The sequence below is a fragment of the Arachis ipaensis genome, chromosome B1, assembly GCF_059453495.1.
Source record: "Arachis ipaensis isolate K30076 ecotype BB chromosome B1, ASM5945349v1, whole genome shotgun sequence".
Lineage (NCBI taxonomy): Eukaryota > Viridiplantae > Streptophyta > Magnoliopsida > Fabales > Fabaceae > Arachis > Arachis ipaensis.
The window spans coordinates 132,754,193-132,777,564 of NC_142436.1; the positions used below are offsets into that span (position 1 = coordinate 132,754,193).

The window sequence follows — 23,372 nt, forward strand, 5'->3', positions numbered from 1 at the left end:
GACCTCTTCGTCGTTGATGTATTCTTTGGCTACACTTTGGATTTTCTGCATGGTCCATACGGGCTGGGTTGTGAGGTGCTTTCTGAAGTCCTCGTTCAGTAGCCCATTTGTTAGGCATAGGCTAGCGACTGAGTCTGTGAGGCCGTCGATCTCCAGACACTCGTCATTGAACCTATCCAGAAACTTCCTGGTCGGTTCCCCGGGTTTCTGAGTGACCCTCAATAAGTTGATTGGGTGCTTTACTTTGGCTATGCGCGTCGTGAACCGAGCCAAAAAGCTTTGGGATATGTCTGCGAAGGTTGTGATGGACCCTTGTGGGAGGGCGTTGAACCATCTGATCGCTGGTCCGGCCAGTGTCACGGGAAATGCTCGGCATCTAATCGCGTCGCCTATCCCTTCCAAGTTCATCCTTGCTTCAAAGGTTGTGACATGCTCCTGGGGGTCCTTGGTCCCATCATACCTCATGTCCGTCGGCTTGTCGAAGTTTCTCGGGAGCAGAACCTTGAGGATTGAGGGGTGGAAAGGGGTTGCTCCCATCATAATGGGATCTTGTTGTCTCCTGGCCTCCTCCTTCTGGGACCCCCAGTGGCTTTCCAACTTGCTTCGAGTGGATCTGGAAGTTGCTTGCGTGTGTGCCTCTTCGTGCCTTGTTAGGCTTATACTTTGGCTATCGTGTGCTCGGGTGGGGGAGCGGGTGTGGGTGTGGGACTGGCTAGCACCGCCGTGCGAGTGGCTAGCGTTTCCGTGGGATTGGCCCCTCGCCGCCAACTCCCGCTCGAGATTTTGTACTCTATGCCTGAGCTCTTGCATGATCTTGGCGCTGTCGGCTCCCGTCCGCCCGAAGGGGCGCCTTTCGGGGGTTTTGGTGTACATTTGTTGGTTGGGTTGAATGGAGGATCTCGTATGTTTGGCAGCTCGGGCTGTCGAACTCGCCCTACTCAAACGAGCCCCGCCTCCTTCGCGAAGCTCTTCCGAAGTGATGGGTCGCTCCATGTCTGCCGGGGTTCCCCACAGATGGCGCCAATGTTCGTTACCTGGAGTTCTCGGGTTGTCGGGTAGTGATGAGTAGGAGAGAGGGAGAGACTCCGAGCTGACGTGGAGCGAGGATCAGAACGTGCTGGAGACGTCGGAGGCTGGACGAAGCAGGAAAAGAAAGGGGGGTGGCCACCTGCAAGGACACTCCGACGATCATGTCGGAGTCCGTACCAGAGGGTGGCTATATTAGGTAAGAATGGTGACGTACCTCGGGGGGAGAGTTGTCCTCTCCCCTTATATACTACGTTGGGTGGGCCTAGTGATGGCCTAGCCCAGTGATCGAGGAGCTGAGCTGTCGTATTCCATGTGGGCAGGTCGTCCCGGACTTCAAGTCGGGAGGCTGGGCGTTGCCCCGAGGGTACCGACCCGAGCGATGGTACGCCCCAAGTGGTAGGTCGGTCGGGCCCTAGGTCGGGTCTTAAGAACCGACCCGTTGAACTCCTTTGCTAGAGGTTTGGGCCTGGGCGGGGCAGTGTCCCGACCCGGTGACTTCTTGAGCTGGACTTGGCAGTCCGTAACACATAACATCTTAAATTTAATTTTACCTACCTTAATTCATCCTTAAAATTTGTGTATATGATTATAAAGCTTTCTACTAAAAATCCATTAAAGTTAAAGGTAATTACAATTCAATCCTTTTTATATCACAATATTTTTATAAAAAAGTATAGGTAGACAATGAAAATATTAAACAATGTGAATAATGGATATATCGGATGTTCAATTTATTAGGTGTGCAGATGGTTATTCTAATATTAAGATTTAGGTAAGTAATTTGGGGTGTAATGTGTTTTATTTAAATTGGGCCAATTTTAAAGCCATTGTTAATGTTGTTCAAGAAACTCGTTAGTTACCTAACATAACCCTACTTTTATACTTTGAGAGCCTCGATAGAATTTTCAAATAATTTGTTTAGAAATTTCAAAAAAAGTAGAGAGATCGTAGAATTAGTTCAGAAATTTTAGAAAAAATGGAGAGAGCAAGAAATAATATTTGGAGTATAATTTTTTTTAGTGAAAAGGAGAATTGGAAAATAGTAAAGTTTTTTACTGAATTTATAAAGAATATGTACCATGCGTCCATGCGCATGATAAAAAAAAATTAAAATAAAAATAGAATTAACAGGTAAAATGTATTTTGCATGGTCTAAAGATAATACTATGATCCAAATTTACTAGTCTGAATTTATAAAGGGTCCATAGAAGTCTAACAAATCCAACAAAATAAATACTTTATCAAATTGAAGTATTTCTTAATTTTAATTCATTCAATTCTGATATAAATTCTTTTTAATTTAAGCATTAAAATCTTTTACAGAATACTTTACCATCGTTTAGGCGAAGAAGTTGAATAATCTACTGTTTTGACAAATAAATTGAAACTTTTATCCAAAAGAATTTGGACCTCACAAATTCTTCTCCACCTTAATTTTAAATATTACCACAACATATTTCAAACATAAAGATAAAATTAAACTAAACGTTAAGAATAAACTTTAAAAACGTTGAAAATATTAAAGTTAAAACATATACTTAACACGAGTAAAAATCATTTACCTATGCAACACAAATTAATAAAATATAATATGTACATTTTTATCGAAATAAATATACTTGTAAGTTATAAAAAAAAAATCTATTTTCTATTATTTTGGTAAATAGTGTTATTCAAATATCATATGCAGTAATAATGATTATTTTAAATTTATACATAGAAATAATATTAATGCACATAACACTTTTTTTTAAGAATAAAGTTCTGCATCTAAGCTAAGCAAAATATTTAACTAAGTCTAACCAAGTTGTTATAACAACTTTTTAAATTATATGCTTCTTTTTCCTTCTCCTTCTTCCCTATTTTCTTGTCCTCCTCTTCCTTCTCATTTTCCTTCCAAATTCGCGCACGCAGATTCTTCTTCTTTTTCAATGTTGCGTCTTCTTTTTTTTTCTTTTTCGTTATCGTCATCACCAATAATACCAACATTTTGCGAACATCTTTATTAGTTCTGATTTTCTCTGCTGCCATCATTAAAAAATTCCGATTTATTTCTTAATTTATTTCGATTCATTTGTGTGTTAATTGAGGTTCACTTGATGTTGCTGATAAGTATTGACCAAATTTTTTATTCCTTAAGTAATTTCGGTTTATTTCTTAGTTTAATTGAGATTCATTTGAATCCAAAAATAAATTCGATGTGTTTTTGTTAATGATTGAGTCTTTTTTAGCAAAAAAGAATGAAATTATTTATTATTACTTTATTCAATTGTATTAGATTTTATTCCATTCTATTCAATTTATCTTGAAAGCCATTCTAACTATTGGGACAAATTATTCATCAACAACACACCTGGACTATAAATGAACCAAAAAAATTATTAAAACAAAATCATTGTATAATACTAAATGAATCAAACACCATATATGAATCTCACCCAACTATACTCTGGATTCCACAAATTTCAAGCAAGCTTGAAATAAAAATTGGGAATGAATGTGTAGAAAACTGCTGCCAAATTAAATGACTTGTCAATAATATTAGTTTCCGCACAACAAGTTATACACTAATAATAACTATAACTATAATTAATATCAGCAATCAAGATTTTGTCTCCCGGCACTGATAGGCTACCTTCATCGGCAGAAGATTTCAAGGACTGGATAAATGACATGGGTTTAGTGGACTTGCCGATTACTGACCGTAAGTTTACATGGTTTAGAGGGCGATCTTGTAGCCCTATTGATAGAGCCCTGGTTAGCCTGGAATGGCTTGATGTATTCCCTAATTCTCGCTTAAGAGGGGAGCCACGGGGTTTGTCAGATCACTGTCCTATTATAGTGGAGGATAAGAGGTTAAGGGACGGCCCGAGACTGTTTCGAAGTCTAGATTTGTGGTTCACGCATGAAGGTTTTCTGAGGATGGTTAAAGAGGAATGGAGAGGGTTAGGAGAGGTACAATTTACTGATAAATTGAAGGCATTGACGGGTCCTCTGGGAAGATGGCATAGAGCTAATTTTGGGGACATGGACAAGAAAATTTTGAAGTTTGAGGAAGAGATAAAGAAATTAGATGACATGGTGGGTAACAGGGTTTATGATGGAACGGTAGAGGCAAGAAGAAGGGCATTAGTTGTGTGCTGTGAGAAATGGTATGTGAGGAAAGAACTACATTGGAAACAGATGTCGAGGTCTAGACATGCGAGGGACATGGATAAAAATACCAGATACTTCCACAACTTAGCTTCTGAAAGGAGGAGGAATAATAGAATTGATGCACTGGTTATTAATGGACGTCTGATAAGAAATCAAGCTAGGATCAAGATTGCCATCAACGAGTTTTATAGAAATTTGTATCATCAAGAGAAGTCATCGTTGGTGGGGTTCAGAGATGGTCTGGTGGATGTAATCAGTGAGGGGGATACTATGGCATTAGAGGTGCAACCGAGATCTCAGGAGGTTAGAGAGGCAGTGTGGGACTGTGAATCATCTAAGGCTCCAGGATGTGATGGCTAAAACATGAACTTCATAAAGAAGTACTGGGATGCTATTGGTTCTGAATTTACAGCAGCAGTTCTGAATTTCTTCCAATATTCAAAGTTACCAGCAGATGCTAATGTTACGTGGGTGGCGCTGGCCCCTAAGTTTACTGGTGCAAAGGAAATCAAAGATCTGCGACCGATTAGCATGGTGGGGTGTGTATATAAGGTGATTTCGAAGATACTGGTTAGGATAATGCGAGCAGTTATGCCAAGACTAGTGGGAGAGACACAGAGTGCTTTTGTTAAAGGACAGAAGATTCATGATGGGGCCCTTATCGCGTGCGAAACTGTTCAGTAGATCAAACTGAAGAAGAAGGAAGCGGCAATTATAAAATTAGACTTCTAGAAAGCATATGATAGGGTCAAGTGGAGTTTTGTGGACCTTGTACTACAAAAGATGGGGTTTGGACGAAGATGGAGGGGTTGGGTAATGGAGTGCGTTGGTACATGTTCTATGTCAGTGCTGATTAACGGCTCGCCTTCTAAGCCGTTCAAGATGGAAAGGGGACTGCGACAAGGTGATCCACTGTCTCCTTTCCTATTCGTACTTGTTGTTGATGTGCTACATAGGATGATTGGAGAGGCTGTTAGAAATGATCGTATATCACCGTTGTTGGTTGGGAGAGATCATATAGAATTGTCGCACCTTCAGTTCGCAGATGATACAATTTTGTTTTGCCCACCTGAGGAAGAGACCATCAAGAATTACAGGAGGCTGCTTCGTTGCTTTGAGTTGATGTCAGGTTTAAGTATTAATTTTGATAAATCTAGCTTGTTTCCTATTAACTGTAACGAGCAGTGGGTACAACGTATGTGTAGGGTGTTGGGTTGTAAAGAAGCCACTCTTCCAGTGAAATATCTGGGTATCTCACTAGGAGCAAACCCGAGATTGGTTAAGACGTAGAAGCCGATAATAGACAAAGTGGAGGAAAAGCTTTGCCTTTGGAAGGCCAAGGCTCTCAATAAAGCCGGTAAGCTGGTGCTTATAAAATCTGTGTTGAATAGTCTTCCAGTTTATTATTTGAGCCTATATAAGATGCCTAAGGCTGTCGCAGAGAAGTTGATTTCCTTGCAGAGAAGATTCTTTTGGAGTAAGGAGGATGGGAGGAATGGTATGGCTATGGTTAAGTGGGAAGTGGTGCAGGCTCCTAAAAGGCTAGGCGGATTGGGAGTTGGAGATGCTTTGATCTGCAACACAGCTCTTTTGTTTAAATGGTGGTGGCGCTTTTCGAAGGAGGAGTGTCCGTTGTGGAAGAAGGTCGTTTGTTCATGTAATAACCTGGATCCAAATGTGCCTTTGGCCAACCAATAATTACCTTCTCGGGGGGGACCGTGGAGGGATATTTGTCAGCTATAGTTCACGAATCAAGAAGTGAGGCAGAAGATGATTACTGGTTTGTCCATGGAGGTGGGAGATGGGAGAGGTACTCGCTTTTGGGAAGATGTCTGGCTTATTGGAGGTCCATTGAAAGGTCGCTTTCCAAGACTCTTCTCTGTTTCAAACCAAAAAGGATTAGTGATAGGGGATTATGGGTTTTGGGATGAGTTAGAGTGGATATGGAACTTCCAATGGAGAAGACAATTGTTCCAATGGGAGTTGGATCTAGTGAACCAGTTACACGATGCATTAAGGCTGGTCAGACTTGCACAAGACAGAGAGGATAGAGTTGTGTGGAAATATGATAAACATGGTATTTTTTCAACTAACTCATTTGTGCAGGTAATGCAGGCGGAAATGATCCCGGAGGATATCACAAGCTATAGCTTTACTAAAACTATCTGGAAAGGTCTAGTCCCGCCACGAGTGGAGTTGTTTGTTTGGTTTGTTTTGACTGGCAGAGTCAGCACAAAGGAGAGACTGAGTCGGCTTGGGGCTATTAACCAACAAGGTACCTTGTGTGTTTTATGTAACACAGATGTCGAGTTTGATCACCACTTGTTCCTTGGCTGTAGTTTTTCTTGGCAGGTTTGGTGTGCATGGCTATCGTATGTTGGTAGACAATGGTCTTGCCTGGGTACGTTGAAGGAGCACTTCTTAAGTTGGACAGAGACATCACAAAGGAAGGCGGAGTGCAAGAAATGGATGGTGTGCTTTTGTGCGATTACTTGGAACTTATGGCTGGAAAGGAACAGGAGGATCTTCTAGAATAAAGACAAAGGAGTTGAGGAGATTATCAACATATCCTTTCTGAACTATAACAAAGGGATATATGTTACTATTCATTGTTGTGTTGGTCTTTTTGTCTGATTTGTCTTACCTATGTGTGTTCTCTATGCTCCACTCTACGTGTTGAGCTCCTCTTTCAAAAAAAAAAAAGATTTTGTCTCCCAGCTATTTGCTTCTTATTCTTCAAATCATGCATAGTTTTAATTGCACTATAAAATGAGAGAATATGTAAATAACTTTACTTTGCCATCATCACAATATAAAACCAACTATTGTTCTATAAACATTGTTCTTTTCTTCATTTTTATTGGATACTTATGTTATTTCTTATATAAATTCGAATTCAAAAACACATGCGTCTAGAATGAATTGAAAATATTGTTAAAGCGAAACCACTGTATAATACTAAATGAACCGAACATTGTCCACTATATAAATTCAAATTCAATTCAAAATGTTTGTTTTTGTTAACAAAATATTGATGTTGATAATTACGATAATGAAATGCGCGAAGAAGAAAAGAAGAAGAACCTACGTGCACGAATTTAAAAAAGAAGGAGGAAGAAACGGAGAAATAGAAAGAAAAGATAAAGACAAAGCAGTTGCATTATTGAAACGCACATGTGATACCAACTGGTGTGATGAAAGTGGTTTTTGTTAAGTTTGAACCAACTTGGATACAAAAATACTTGGATGTGTAATTGAACTGTTTTTTTTTTTTTTTATTATTTTAACGTAGATAACACTTGTACTTTGATTTAGAGAATCCAGCAGTAGCTGCTTCTGTTATGCGTAGGAGAACTTATCAAAGGGACCTAAATATCATGCGGAGAATTTTTGAACCTAAATTTAGTTGTATCCAAATAAATGAATACATTTCATTTTTATATTATAATGAGACTAAAATATTAAGTATATCATGCAAAAGCACCAACACATTTTTTAACCGATAAGCTGCTTGTGAGGCACTTGCACTTGCTCCAGTTAGCAATTCACAATTAGCACAATAATAACATTACTTCCCCTAACATCAACATCAACATCAACATCAATTAAGGAGAGAAAAAAAAGTTATTTTAATAAAATTAGAATATGCCTTTCCGAATTCTTGCCCAAGCAATAGCTGCAACTACAGCACCCCCCAAATGTGCAGATCCTGCTACGTAACTGTCTCCCTAAAATTTGAAAAATCAACAATAATTTTTAGTTGAATTAATAAACAGGAATGGGGTTTAAATAAAATGAATGGATATTACAATGTATCTAAAGTATTCTAGCATCCGTAGTAACTCTTGTTTGAAAATTTCAAAAACAGTATGTTTGATTGGTGGTGTAAAGAAAAAATAAGGTGAATATTTTTATGGATGATTTCCATGAGTAAAATGTAAAATTACACATGGAGTTCATTCGTAACAACTTTCAACTCTTTATGGTCCAACCAAGTATATCCCAAGTACCAATGTTTTAAAAGTTTGTAATTAGCTCTTTATTCATAAAATGTACAAGGACCAACAAGGTAATTACTTGAAGAGTGTGCTTGCGAGTTCAAATTTTGGAGAGAAATTGATGGAATGGAAGAGTTTGAAGAGCAACAGAGATTTTATCCTTCAAAGTTAAAACTCGCAAACACCCTCCAAGTGTAACGAAGTAAGCCTGGAGAGAGTTCACCATACCTGGAACATGATTAGCATATCTTTTCCGATATAGAGCGCGCCCTTAATTACATAAATTTACAAACAAAAGAAAAACATGCATGAGAAATATATCTTTTCCATTCACTTATCCACTTTCACAGTTTTGAGAAAGCAAAAATTGTTGTATAGAGCTTACCAATAGGATTGCAGGAACTGGTATAAGGAAGTTCAAGTAAATGGTTGCTTTGGGAAAGAGGAATATATCAAGCAGCACAATTGCATTTACAGCTGCACTTGCCCCCTTAATCATTGCCAAGTTCAAGTTAACTTGAATATCAAGCAGTGTCTTTAAATGGTTACAAGCAAATAATATTTTTTTATGCTAATACAAACATAATTTGATAATCTGAAAAAAGTCAATAGAACCATTTTTAAATGTTTTAATATATACCAACAGAAGTTGGCTTTTTCTGGAATTAGGAGAACTTTTATATAATATTATAATCCTCACAAAAGTATTAAAAAATAAATTAACAAAATTTTAAAAAAGGAAAAAGAGAAGAAAGTTTAGAACCACAAGTAAAATGAAATCATCAACTTGTCAAACAAAGAAAATCTACTATCACAAAATAGGGCCTATACTCTCTACAGATAGTTACTAAATGCTCACCAATGCTATATCCCTTGAATGCTTCATAAATCCCCAGTCCTGTAGAAAACAAAATTTAGAGAAACATTAAGACTCATTAAAAGAAGTTTATAGGACTTCTAAAAGATTAGAAAAGGAAATTTCAACCAAATATTTGCAAGTTCTAGTGGCAAAGAAACCAAGTATTTACTTTCATTAATTATTACTATGTTGGTGAATTTTATCACAAATATCCTTAGGCACAAATATATCTATCTATACATTGAATATTTCCATTCCATCTTTCAAATAATAGTTCATAGATCACATTTCTAAATCAAATGCACTTTTTTATCTCAGTAAGTTTTAAAAGTTACAGCAATACCAACATGAAAGTAAAATCTAGAAATTCATATTCCAATACACTGTAATTGGAGAGAGCAATTTTTTCTAGTATATTATTGCAAGGGTACTAGGGTAGGCTTCAAATCAATAAATTGATTAATTTCTAAAAGGGCATTGTACTCGGTTTTAATCATAATTGGACCTTTGATGTTTGTGACTTATAGGCTTTATGCACCAAGTAAAAAATGGAACCACCAACTGCCCCAGTAAGATATAGTTTCAGCAAATATGCAGGGCCAAAATTTCCTGCAACCTGCCAAAATCCAAAGGTAAAAAAAAGTTATGAGCAACAGAAGAAAATGGAACAAGCAGTTTGTTTAATAAAATAAGGAAGAAAGACAGAAATATACAATGAACTGACGGTATTTGACTGACTCAAACTAATGTTCTGAACAAGCCAAAGAGCTAAACCATATGTTAATAATAAATCTATTTCAATGTATGCCAAAAGACGATAGATAAATGCAAAAGACATTAGTTAGAGAAAGGGCATAAGCATTCCACGTAAAGGTAGGATCTGGGAAAGGCAGCATCCGAAGAATATAATGTAGGCAGCCTAATTTGATAAATGCATCAGTTGCCAAGGCATGAACCCATTACCTAGAAGTCAGACGAGACAACTTAACCATTGCTACAAGACTCTCCTTTTCCAAAGATATTGCATTAACAAAAAAAAAAAAAAAAAAAAAAAAAAGAAACAAAAACAATAAAAAACAAGAAACTGAAGAGATCCTACAGACAAGATTTCTAGGAGATGGCCAATGACAACATAATCTTTCTTCGTTTTGGTAAAATCAACCTTCAAATCTTATGCTCCAAAAGTCTTGACAAGCAGCAACATGAATTGAACTATAAACTCAGATTTATCTAAAATGTTAAGGGATCTTCAATCGTTTACTTTATCTTCTCTAATACAATTTTCTCCCCCTTTTTATCTTTTGCAAAGGCAACACAGCTGACTGCAGTTCTTATATTCCCCTCTCGAACATATTATTACAAAGTAACTATCCACTGATTGACCCTAACTTATTTACCACAAAGAGTACATAACCCAACCTAAAACAATATATTGTGAAGACAAATATAACAAGGTAACATAAAAGAAAAAGAATAATGAAAGAGGCGAGAGAAATAATGACCAAAAATACAACTCTAGAGCAGGCAATCGCACATTCAATCCAAAGAAGTAGAGTCCAATCATATTGGAAAACAGATGCCCAAATTCTATGTGACTGAATGCATTGGTTATCAAAGTGTGGAAACGTCCACTCTTGAAATTGTCCAGGGAGATCTGTTCACAGAAAATAATTGAATTAGCAGTCAAGATGAAGTAACACAGGTGAGAGTTCAATGCAAAGAAAGCACCAGCAAATAATGTCTACAAGTGGTATCATCGGTTCAATCAAAATTTGTAACTCAAGAAACTCACAGTAAAGTTATTTATCATAAACTTTTTATCTCCTATCCTCCATAATAAGAAAACAGCAACATTAGCTATAATCAATCCTAGAACCATATCATTAGGTGTTAGCCTGTTGAACCATGATCTCCTGCAAACACAAGAAAATATACAATTGTAATAAGGCTACCATATTATATATGTAAGCAGACAAATATGTACGCTATAATTAGTGGAAATAATTCTATTTACAAGAAGGAATTGAAGCCAAAAGTAACAATAAAATAGCAAAGTACCAAAAATGCATTTGAGTTTTGAACCATAGCATATCAAAATCAAATGTAAAACATCAAAAACAAAATATTATGTACATCAATGTAGGCATGCAGGAATTCGAAGAATACAAGGACAGGCTACAGTGGATAAAATAAAACTCTTGAAAAGTTGAAATGAGTTGAGATCCACAAAATTTAAACTCTAGCAACCTAATAAAAAATGGAAGTAATACTTTGGTTACTCCAATGCTTCCACACAAGGTAATGGCGTCATGATTGGGACCATAGAGTAGACAGAAGCCCATCCCTGAGAAAGAGGAATCCTCCAACAAGATTGTATAAATTCTATAGTTCTTCCTCTATGGCACCACCATAGTCACCAAACATAGTTAACACTTGAGAGGCAAATGGATCCACTTAAACTTCCCCATACTATATCACAGAAGAAATTAAATTACAAGGCTGCTGCAAGCGTCATTGTTGAAGCAAATTTTGAACAAAAATCAATTGTAATTTGTAAGAAACAATTTTGAAATGATCAACTCAAAGTTTCAAAAATACCAATTTTTTTAAGTCAAAGTCATAAAAATAACATAGTTTTGCTAGTCATGTCCCCAAAAATAAAAAAAGGAAAGAAAGCCACACACACAAGCAAAACCCCTCATAAACCCTAATTAAACCTCGCCAAGAACTATGATCAGGAAAAAAAATACAGAAAAAAACCTATCGATTATTATGGTTATCCAATTGGTAACTACAATATAAAAGAGCAGTCAGATGCGAAAATCACTAAATTAGAAAAAATAAAGGGGAAGAGAAATGGAAATTAAGGTTGAGGGTATAAATAAGTTGAGCATTTTGAAGGAGGAATGGATAGAAAAAGTACCAGCCACGGTAAAGATCAGGAGATTGGTTGAAGCCGAAGCTGCGGCGGTGAAATTGAGGTGTGGGGAGCTTGGACCTGAAATTGAGGAGCTGGTTTCTGTTGGAGAATCTGCGGAAATTGGAGGCAAGAAGCGGGTTGGAGAGAAACCCTCGAATTTGGGTAAGAAAGGAGCGGCATGAGTGAGAATGGTGAAGTGGGAGAGTAGCGAAGAAAGAGGTGGTGGGAATGCGGTTGCGTAGTTGAAGTACGAGTTGTTGTTGTGGTTGTGAAGAAAGAGGAGGTTTTGAGAGAGAGTGCAATATGTTGCGGTGGAGAGTGCCGGAGAGGTTGTGGTGGTGGCTGTGGCTGTGGTTTGCGACCAATTTGCGAAGAAAGCTCTGCATTTTGTTATGCTTTGATCACAGACAGGAAAGTACGTGCTCTGCAAAAGTCTGTGTGTGCACTCTTGAGTCTTGACTGTATCTATATTCTATATTTTTTATTTTGGAAGAATGAATAAAAGATTAAAAGTATACATAAATTTTTATACAATAGATAAATATATATTTTATTTTTTAATGAATTATGTATATACACTAATATCAAGTGGCTCAGTTTTTTTAATATTGGAGGGGTTGGTGAGTTGTGCAGGGATATGGAATATAGTGGTGTTAGACAATGGTGTGGGGTAGCTTTTTCTGAGCCATGCAGGAGGAGTCGGACCGAGCGATTGCCTTGCGCGGGAAAAAAAGATTGAAGTTGTGTATGAAATCGTAGGGTCCGATTCGTTAAGGGACCAAAATTAAGATTTTTTTATTTTGTATATGAAAGTGGAATCGCAAGGTACGTTTGGGGTTTTTTTTTTTTTTGTGAAGGACTCATTGGGTCCGTTTTCTTTAGGAAATTTTTTTTTTTATGGATTCGTTGGGTCCGTTTTCCTCAGGAAAAAATATTTTTTTTTATGGACTCGTTGGGTCCGTTTTCCTCAGGAAAAAATATATATTTTTTTTATGGACTCGTTGGGTCCGTTTTTTTGCACAAATTTTTTTTTATAGGATGCGGAGGGTCCGAGTTGAGTATATATATACATATATATGTGTGTGTGTGTTCATCTTCTTCCCCAGATCTGATTATTCGTTGTTCTGCGTCTTCTTTTTCCCCCTGTTTCTCTTCTACTTCTCTCTGTGTCTCTTTGAGAGTATAGTCGATATTTATATATGAGAGTATGAAAAATGGATGATAGAGTTGCACTTAGAGTATATTATTTTGGTCAGATTCTGTTACAAACATCTGAAGGAGTGAGATTTAGTTGCGAGAAGCCGTTAGATATTGTTATTCCGTTCACAATCTCATTTGAGGAGCTAAAAGGTGTGATTTGTTAGAAGATAGGTTTTCAGATATCAAAAAAAATATCATGTATGGTATACAGATATCCCATACCGGTATTTGGTGGTTTCGTGCAGTATCAAACCAAGTATGTAACCGACGAAGCGAGTATGCAGGAGATGTTTTCAATGTATTTTGAAACTCGCGGTCAGATATCGGTGATAGAGTTGTACGTCGAATTCGAACAATCTGAAGCGGACCGAAATATTGAAGGGGAAGAATATGATAGTGACAGTGAGGAAAAGTTTGAAAGCAATTACGAAGCTGTTGTTCCAGACGGAGAAGAAGATCAAGGTGACGGGGTGGTGGCTCCAAATGTGGGAGACGTTGCAAATGCACTCGCAAACGAAGATCCCTTTGAGGAGCCGTCTTTCATGCGGGTTCTGGACTTGGAAGCCATGCATGCGCCGGAGTTTCCGGAATATATGAGTGCCGGTACGTATTAACATATAAATATAGAAAGTATTAGACTTTGGGAAATAATCTATGTTGAGTGATGTAAATAAGAATATAAGTCACGTGAATATTAATTTGTGTGCATTCGGCCAAAGTTTTTTATGTGTTTATGTTTGTATGATGTTAAAAGTGGGATGACAACATGATAGGAATAATATTTATATTGATGTGGATATAGGGAGCATTGACGTAGTCTTAATTTCAGTTATTAAATGTATTTGTGTTAAATTATTTTGATTTGGCTGTCGTTGTGGTAGAAATTCCTATGGTCGCAGATGGTGAATTTGCAATCGGAATGGAATTCAGTTCTAGGGAAGCTGTTATGATGGCGGTGAAAGATTATACCATCCGAAGAGGCGTAGACTACCGTGTGTATGAGTCGGAGCCGTTGACCTTCTATGCGAAGTGTACACAGTATGGATCAGGGTGTGATTGGCTTATCAGGGTTAGCATGATCAGCAGAAAGTATTGTTGGGTTATAAGGAGGTACAACGGTTCTCACACTTGTACTAGAGCCACTATTTCTCAGGATCATTCGAAGCTGGATTCAAACACAATTGCAGAAGCAATAAAGCCGTTGGTTGAGGCTGACCCGTCGATAAAGGTGAAATCAGTTATTACGGAAGTGCAGTCGAAGTTCAATTACACCATCAGCTATCGGAAAGCATGGTTGGCGAAGCAAAAAGCAGTGGAAAAAATATTTGGAGGTTGGGAAGCATCATATGAAGCTTTGCCTATATGGTTTGAGGCCATGTGTAACAAGGAGCCATCAGCAATCGTCCATTTCGAGACTATGTCTGCATATCAAGGTGATGAGGAAGTAACTGATATCCGGGTATTGCACAGAGTCTTCTGGAGTTATTACCCCTGCATTAGAGCGTTTAGACACTGCAAGCCAGTTGTTCAGGTTGATGGGACTCACTTGTACGGAAAGTATAAGGGTTGTTTGTTGGTCGCAGTTTCACAGGATGGTAACAATAATATCGTCCCTATTGCGTTTGCAATTGTGGAGGGGGAGACTTCTGATGCATGGCATTTTTTCCTTAGTAACCTGCGACAACATGTTGTGACTCGGGATGGTGTGGGACTGATTTCTGACAGGCACGAATCCATCAATGCAGCTGTGGCCCGGAGCAATGGAGCTTGGTCACCCACGAGAGCATTCCACATGTTTTGCATCAGGCATATAGAGTCGAAATTTTTGAGAAAGTTCAAGGCACCGTACCTGCAAAAACTTGTGGTCAATATAGGTAAATTTTAATAATTCGAATTTCCTTATTAACCGAGTTACCTTCAAGCAGTGTTTCTCATGAAATCTTCTCTTGTGTGGCTTTGATTGTTGTGCAGGTTATTCGAGGACGGTGCGCGAGTACGAAGTGCGCTACCAGCGTTTACGTGAACGGGGCGAGGCTTATACGAACTGGCTTAACCGAATCCCACGTGAACAGTACGCGTTGGCGTATGACGGTGGCTACCGCTGGGGTCACATGACGACAAACCTAGTGGAATGCATCAACTCAGTGTTGAAGGGTGCACGCAATCTTCCGATAACTGCACTTGTCAAAGCCACATTCTACAGGCTTAACGAGTTGTTCACTAGAAAAAGAGCCGAGGCGGAGTCGCGGATAACAGCTGGACATGTTTTTTCTGAGGTTGTCACGTCGAAATTGAATGCAAATCAACTTGCATCATCAAACATCCAAGTTAATTGCTTCGACAGGATGAATGAGGTCTTCGAGGTTCGTGAGATGCCAGGTGGAACTGAGTATGCCGTCGACCTCCGTCGACAACGATGTGACTATGGTGAGTTCCAGGTGGATCAGATTCCCTGTCGACATGTTTTTGCATGTTGTGCAAATCAGCGACTGGATTGGCGAGTGTATGTACACGAAGTTTACAAGATGGACCAAGTTCGGAGGGTTTACCGAGCTAGGTTTCGGCCACTGGGGAATCCCACAACGTGGCCTGTGTACAGCGGCCCTCGATTTGTCCCGAATCCGAACCTGAGACGGGTGACGAAAGGTCGCCCGAGGATGACACGTTTCTTGAACGAAATGGACACACGAATGTTACGTGCTCCTAGGCGTTGTAGGCAATGTGGAGCCGAGGGACACAGCCGAAGTAGATGCTGTCGGTCAGCTGGTGTAGGTCCCAGCAACCCAGGACAGTAGATTTATGCCTTTCATGTTTCATTATAGTACTTTATGGCATTTGCTTGTTTATGTTTATCCGTTTGTGCTAACCACCTTATCGGAACATTGTACTTTCATGAAACTTCTTTATGACACCTGAAACTTCTTTAATTTGTAGCATAATCGACGATAGGAAGTTCACATTTAAAGGGTTCTAACATACAAACACAATATTAAATTCAAATTACAAGTTTCCAACATACAAACACAATATTAAGTTCAAATTACAAGTTTCCAACATACATACACAATATTAAGTTCAAATTACAAGTTTCCAACATACATACACAAAATACTTATGTGACCCACACAACTACTTTCTTATTGCCCATTTTATGTCTTCGACGAAGTTCTTGCATTTCTTCTTGGCCTTCTTGAACAAGGACGGGGTGTATCGGTTAGCGCTACGACGTGGCGGGTCCACCCTGAGATTGTAATGTTTACCTGTTTCACCTGTACATAATTTAATGAAACAGACTATCCAAAATGATGCAAACACGGGATAAACAAGCAAAAAAAAAAATACACCAACAAGTTCATAACATAATCATAAAGACACAAGTCCTGAAATTAATGCAATATAATCAATGGACAGTGAAATCAAGTCGGACCTGCATCATCCCCATCATCAGGGGCATTGTTGCGGGATTCTTCATCCTCATCCATCTCCTCATCGTCGCTCTCGTCTTGATCCTCATCATCCGGTTCTTCCATGAGATACTCATCCGTTTCATGCTCATCTGCCCCGGCATTTTCTTCAATCTGACCCATTGATACACGCCGTAGGTTCCGGCTATTAAGTATCCCCCGACCACCATCACTTCTACTAGAATCTCCAGAAACCAAACCTCCAGAAGCAACTGAGGCAGTGTGGCATGGAATCCTCGTGTCCAAAGAAAACCTACCGGGCATAAATTCAGGTTGATGGCCAAATTGTGACTGGCCTGCATCCGCAGCCATGAACCCAACATTTGACAAGTTTAAATGGTTGCCATATTCTCTACGATACCAGTGCATGTAAACATCCAACGGATGCTGTGAAGGTTCCAGATACTCAGTCAGAACGTTATTATACTTGTTTGTCCAGTGCATAATCCAACATGAATGGGACGGGGCTGTGGCCCAGTCAAGATTCTTAGGACCAGCCAGTGTTTCTCCGTGTGCCCTTCCCGGATTCCATTCTTGATGTGGAACTCCCTGAACAAAACCAAACTGTCTTCTAATTCTATCCGTTGCATGCCACTCAATAGATTCGAATGAAATCAACGGAACCGTAGCACTCCACACTACTGCGTGCATGAGGATGTCTTCTGGGATTATGCCCGGATCAATGCGATCCACACCATAAGCAACCCACACGAACTGCACACAGCACAAGACACACATGATTACAAGCCAAATAACAGTCAACCTCAATTCGAGACAAATACTTTTCTAATAAAAACACACCTGCCCTTCCTGAACCTCATCTAATGCCTTTCTAAAGTGGGCGAGGCTAAGATATCTATACCGATTGTCACCACGCTCCCAGTTACGCCACCTGAAATTATTTATGTCAGTAGCACATCTTAAATAGAATTATGAACATACCAAGTAAGTTGCCAATGTTACCTGTTCGCAAGCGGAAAACTGCGGGGTTCCCTAGTAGGGGGCGCAAGATAGGGTAGGCGGATCTAGAACCAAGCTAGCAGAAGTGTTAACGGACCATCGATTTCTTTACAATCAAAACGAGATGCCCGGCATAAGGACCTGTATAGGTGCGCCAAACATGCCGATCCCCAACTAAAATGACTGATACTATGAAAATTCCGGAGCAAAGGTAGAAACTTCCAGTGCACAGATGCCCCTGACTTGTCTCCAAATAAGATAGTACCCAGTAACAACATAATGTGGCACTTGACGTACCTCTGCATACTGATTTCGTCAGTTAGTTGTATACGTTCTTTCAGATTCCTAAGCCATGTCAATTTTATGCCGCTCCCTCTGCAGTCGGCCTTCCTCAGTGCAACCCCAAACTGATGGAAACACTCACCCTCCAATGCTTCGAAGCTGCTCAAGGTCATCCCTGTCACCGGAAGGCCGTTCGTCGGGAGGCCCAAAATAACGGCTACATCCTCCAGCGTCACTGTGCACTCACCAATCGGAAGGTGGAAGGTGTGTGTTTCCGGCCGCCACCTCTCCACTAGAGCATTTATCAATGCTTTCTGGCATTGAACTACTCCAATCTGAGAGGCATGATAAAACCCAGTAACCCGTAAATGATCCTCTACACTCGGATGGTACCGATCAGGGGGCAGTAGGTGGTCACATGTCATCATCCGTAAACTCTGCAAGAACATAACATGTTACTAGTCAAATCATGAATGATTACTAATTTACAACTTAAATTAATCATACTATTTAATCGATTAATCATAATTTCTAACCCAATTACAAAAAAAAAAAAAAAAAACTACCAAATGATCAAACTACAGCATGTAAACATAACTTCAAAAGATTATCATAAGTCCTATAATTATAATTTCCAAAAATTAATCATAATAATTAATTAGTTAATTATAACTTCTCAGCTATTTACAAACAACATTTGAAAAACATTGTCTAACTAACAACATACAAAATTAACGTTACTTTAGTATTCTTATTTTATTTACAATTGAATTCTTATGATTTACCTTTCTTCCCAAATGAACTATGTATTAAGTAAATTGACCTTGCAATTAATATTAAAAAATATCGTTATTAATGATGCAGTTTCAGATTATAAATTCTCAAATTAATAACAAAAGTAAATTAAGTAATTCTAATTTCTAAATCTATTACAAAATTAGAATTATAATTTCCAACATTAATCACAAAAGTTAATTAGTTAACTACAATATCTAATCGTATTACAAAAAAATTTCTAACATATTCTCCAACAAAAAATTATAATAAATCCTAAATATATAATTTCCAACAAAAATGTGTCATAATAATTCCTAAACTTATAATTTATAACATGAATCATAAAAGCTAAGTTACTAATTATAATTTCTAAATCTATTCGAAAAATAATATCTTACCTTTCCTCTAACTAACTAACAACATCTATACATACATAATAACAAACAATTTACAATCATAATTTATAAGTTTAATCATCAAAATTTATTCATTAATTAAAATTTCTAACCGTGTTACAAAAATTTTTTTAACATATTCTCCAATTAACTAAAAATATCTAAACATAATAACAAAAAATTATCATAATTGCTAATATTATAATTTTTAAATTATTCATCAGATTTTATTAATTAATTAAAATTTCTAATACTACTCCGAAAAAATTCTTACAAAATCTGTAACAATCAACATTTACATATCTATCTACCTAACTGCAACATTTAACCATAAAATATAAAAAAATTTCTTACAAAATTTAATTAAAATACAGAAATTTGCAAAAAATTAAAAAATTTAACTTACATAATCAGGATCAGACAAATAATTTACAATGTGAAGCTCAGGACGATCAACATCTCTAGCTTTGTGTTTTTTGGCCATTTCCACAGATTTTATTGCATGCAAATTTTTTGAAGAAGAAGAGAGGAAGAGGATGAACACAGAAAGGAAGAAATGGGGTTTGAGGCTTGAAAATGATGTTTCGGACTGAGGGAGTGGGGGAATGGGGGTATGCTGGCTGTTGGGGCACCGTCCTGGGGAGAAGCTGCTGTCCGACACGTGGAAGGGGGCGCAATCGCTGGGTCCGATTCGTGGGGGGGGGGGAATCGCTGGGTCCGATTCGTGGGGGGGGGGGAGAATCGCTGGGTCCGATTCCTGTTATGGCATTCTTCCTGACACCACACCCTTGTTAAGCACCCAGTCACCCCATATCCACGCCTAACACCAACTACTCTCCAATATCAAAATTAAAAAGCGATATCAAGTTCGTTATTTCTATTTTTTATTACTTGAATAATTTTTTCGATAATAATTACTACTAGGTGACACCTTGTTTGTTATGATAATATTGTACATTATGTGATATGACTTTTTTTATGATATAATAAAAATTAATTGTCAAATTATTAAATTTATTAAATTAGAATAAAAAAATTTTACAGGTTATGTCTCTTAATTCTCTTTTCTTTCCTCTTGATTTTGAACAGTGCACAATAAATAAACAAGAAATCCTTCATTCTCTTTCTTTGTGGTCTTCATTCTATAAGATTAAAAAAAATTATCTCTCTAGACTTTCTTTGTGTATCTTATAATAGGGATTTATAAACTCTAAATTACCAAAATGTCACAATCTCAACGAAGAAAAAACATGTGCGAGTGATTATGGTGACTCCTCTTTTAGGTAGAAGAATAGGAAGAAGAAGTTCGACTACAATAACGGCAAGTGTCTGCATGACTAGACGCAGTGATACTTGAGTCTGCGATAGAGTGGAATGCAGAGAAATTGTTTCATCATTATCTGTTATGGGAGGTATATGATTTTTTGTTATGTTTTTGTATAATAAATGTTATGCATCTTATGTGAAAAAGCTAAAATTTTTTTCATATTCATGAATGTAAAAAGTAGAAGGTTAAATTGAGGTGTGATTATTTTATTTGGGTTGATGAAGTTGTTGATACTCGAAAAGATTGGAGGATTCAGGAGCGGAGTGAAAAAAGTAAATGGAAGTCTATAGAAGAAAGCAAATGGAAGGTGAAAGAAGAGATGAAGAAGATGTTGCAGATAATTAATGGGATTAATCAAGAATTGAAGAGCATTAAAAATTGGGTTCATTGAAATTGAGAAGAAAGGAAAGAAAATGAAGAGACGTTGTAACTTGTAATTCTTTTTTTTATTCTAATTTAACGATTATTTTTTACTGTATTATCAAAAGGGCCACATCACACAATACACAATGTCACCATGGCAAATAAGGTACTACCTAGCAACAAGTCAATAACCACCGTCGGAAAAAAGTTACTAAGGCAACAAAAGGGTAGAAACGACTAATGAATTTGATATTGGTGTGTACATATGACTTATTAAATAATTAGAATGTACATCTGTCCACTGAATAAAAATTTATATATACTTTTATCTATTTTTTCTTTTTTTTTTCTCTTTCCTTTAATCATTATTAGTGTATAATGTATATGCCTACATTTTGAATTATCAAAATAAAAAAAAATTAAAGTTGATAATTGAGAATTCAATAAAAATTTAATTAAATATATTAAACAATGATATTATACATAACCATCAGAATTGAATTGATAATTAATCCGATCATATGATCGAACCATTGGGTCACTAGGTCAATCAGGTGTCGGTGAGTCGTTGATTCACCTAATTGACCTGGTCATAATTAAAATTAAAAGTTGAAATTTAAAATACATATTTTTACAAATATATTAATAACAATCAAGTATCAATTCTTAGATATAATTTATGAAGTAAAAGAGATAATAAATTAGTCACTAGTATAAAATACTTTCTCAATTTAAATGAAAAAGAGAGAAAAAAACATAACACAATCAATATATCAAATTTGATATCCATTTGAATCCATGTTTAAAAAGATAAAAAAAAAAATCGTTCGAGGTTTACTATATAATTATCTTTTGTCACATGTAATAATAAGAAACATGTTGGCAGAGTGGTAAGAAACATGTAATAATAACAACGGTTCCAAACACGAACCGGTTAGTTTTTAATAGGTTTGACCATTGTTGATTGAGTCAACTGCAAGTTCGGTCCAAATCAACAACTGAATCGGTCAGACTATTAGTTCATTAGATTTTTGGTAGAAGTGACAAATCCGATCCAATTCTGATAACTATGATATATTATATATAAATTCTTTTAATCAAATTTAATTAAGTTGGCACAAATTAAAAAAAATGTGTTGTGACATCGTTTCTTTTTTTTTCATACTTTTTTAACACATAACTTTTTATTGAAGAACATAAAAACTTAGAGAATCTCCAATGGAGTGTGTTTAGAGTATTACTTTTGATATTTTCAAGAGATGAATTGCTTTAAAATTGAAATATGCATTGGAATTTATTGATGAAATAAAACTGACATTACCTTAAAGATATGGTATCACTTTGATAGAGAACCAATAAAATATTGTCACTAATATAATTACGTTGATGAAATAATTAAAAATAATATAAAATTCTAACTGAACTAAGACTAAGCATTGGAGGGACAAATTTAACTTTCAATTTCAAATTACTATTTATGACAAGTAGTCCCATAAATATTTTATGTGTCATCTTGTAGGACTCAAAATCAAATTGAAATTAGATTTAGCATTAGAGATTTTTTTTATTGACATAGCACAAAAATTTTTACACATAACACATAAGTTTTTGTACAAAGCACAAATTTATCAATATATCACAGAAATTTTTGCATTTACCCATAGCATATAAATTTTTGCTATAAATATAATTTATTGGTTGGATTAATCAATGTTTTGAACATGTGGTCTTTCAAAAATTTCTGTGCTGTACATCAAAATTTTTTGCGATGTCATCAAAATTTCTATTATGTGCTCTAATTTTTTTTTGAACAAATATAGAAGAAGAAGATGAAGAAGAAGACGACGATGATGCTGATAATGACAGACGAAGAGAAGAAGAACAACGATGATGTTGTTGAAGAAGATGACGATGACGACGGCGACAAACAATAATGAAGGAGGAGGACAAGAAAAAAGAAGCGCGATGTGACTTGGTTAAATCCTTGGTTTAAAAAAGTTTGGACGCCTGGATTTATTTGTATGTTAAATTATCTAAAGAGTTTAATTTTGATGCACTCAACTAGTAAAATGTAAAAAGAAGTTATTTTTTCTGATGTGACGATATATGATTGGGTGCACTTATAAAATAACTTTACATTGAGAGTGCATCAAAATTAAAGTATTATCTAAAAGTTTTCAATTATTAACTTCACATCAAACCGTGAATCTTTACAAAAAAAATTATAAAATAAAAAATTGATTTAACTAACTTGTGCCTAAGGGAACATTTTAAAAATATAATATTCTGGCCTAGTCTAACAGAAACCAGAGGTCCACCAGACGAATCAACGACCCATTCGCACGACAAAGTGTCCATCGCGTGACACGATCTTTTCAGCAGAGATCTGGATAGCTGGTGGAAGCTTCCAGGGAGCTAGGCCCAAACAGGAGAGCCCAGCCGACAAATGGGAATAAAAGAGAAGAGCATATCCTTCTCCAGAGGTACATCACCATAATCCTAATTTAGCCACCTTATCGTACGGACACTAGCTTTAGCATCGGAGTGTCCTTGCAGGTGGCCCCACCCACCGACCAACCAACAAATTGTAGACGCAGCTCCTTCAAACGGAAGTTCACGTTCGAGTCCCCATCTTCACCCCA

At 37.0% G+C, this 23,372-nt stretch overlaps 4 protein-coding genes across 4 annotated transcripts; 3 read left to right on the forward strand and 1 right to left on the reverse strand.

Annotated features, from left to right (window-relative positions):
- Window positions 1-1,190: 1,190 nt before the first annotated feature.
- LOC107611636 (uncharacterized) lies at window positions 1,191-4,545 on the forward strand. The gene is made up of 2 exons (XM_016313545.1): window positions 1,191-1,212; window positions 3,629-4,545. The coding sequence occupies exons 1-2, from the start codon at window positions 1,191-1,193 to the stop codon at window positions 4,543-4,545; spliced, it is 939 nt and encodes a 312-aa protein (XP_016169031.1).
- A 423-nt stretch (window positions 4,546-4,968) lies between these two features.
- On the forward strand, window positions 4,969-5,883 carry LOC107611646 (uncharacterized). The gene is made up of 2 exons (XM_016313554.2): window positions 4,969-5,380; window positions 5,585-5,883. The coding sequence occupies exons 1-2, from the start codon at window positions 4,969-4,971 to the stop codon at window positions 5,881-5,883; spliced, it is 711 nt and encodes a 236-aa protein (XP_016169040.2).
- Window positions 5,884-7,572: 1,689 nt separating this feature from the next.
- RBL12 (RHOMBOID-like protein 12) lies at window positions 7,573-12,445 on the reverse strand. Its single transcript, XM_016338128.3, has 8 exons — window positions 11,966-12,445; window positions 10,835-10,955; window positions 10,577-10,696; window positions 9,548-9,658; window positions 9,043-9,081; window positions 8,569-8,673; window positions 8,412-8,453; window positions 7,573-7,913 (listed from the first exon to the last, which is right to left on the reverse strand). The coding sequence occupies exons 1-8, from the start codon at window positions 12,346-12,348 to the stop codon at window positions 7,824-7,826; spliced, it is 1,011 nt and encodes a 336-aa protein (XP_016193614.1). The 5' UTR covers window positions 12,349-12,445; the 3' UTR covers window positions 7,573-7,823.
- A 731-nt stretch (window positions 12,446-13,176) lies between these two features.
- On the forward strand, window positions 13,177-15,957 carry LOC107611656 (uncharacterized). The gene is made up of 4 exons (XM_088503041.1): window positions 13,177-13,200; window positions 13,330-13,759; window positions 14,044-15,036; window positions 15,134-15,957. Exons 1-4 carry the CDS (start codon window positions 13,177-13,179, stop codon window positions 15,955-15,957), a joined length of 2,271 nt encoding a protein of 756 aa, XP_088359167.1.
- The last annotated feature ends 7,415 nt before the right edge of the window (window positions 15,958-23,372 follow it).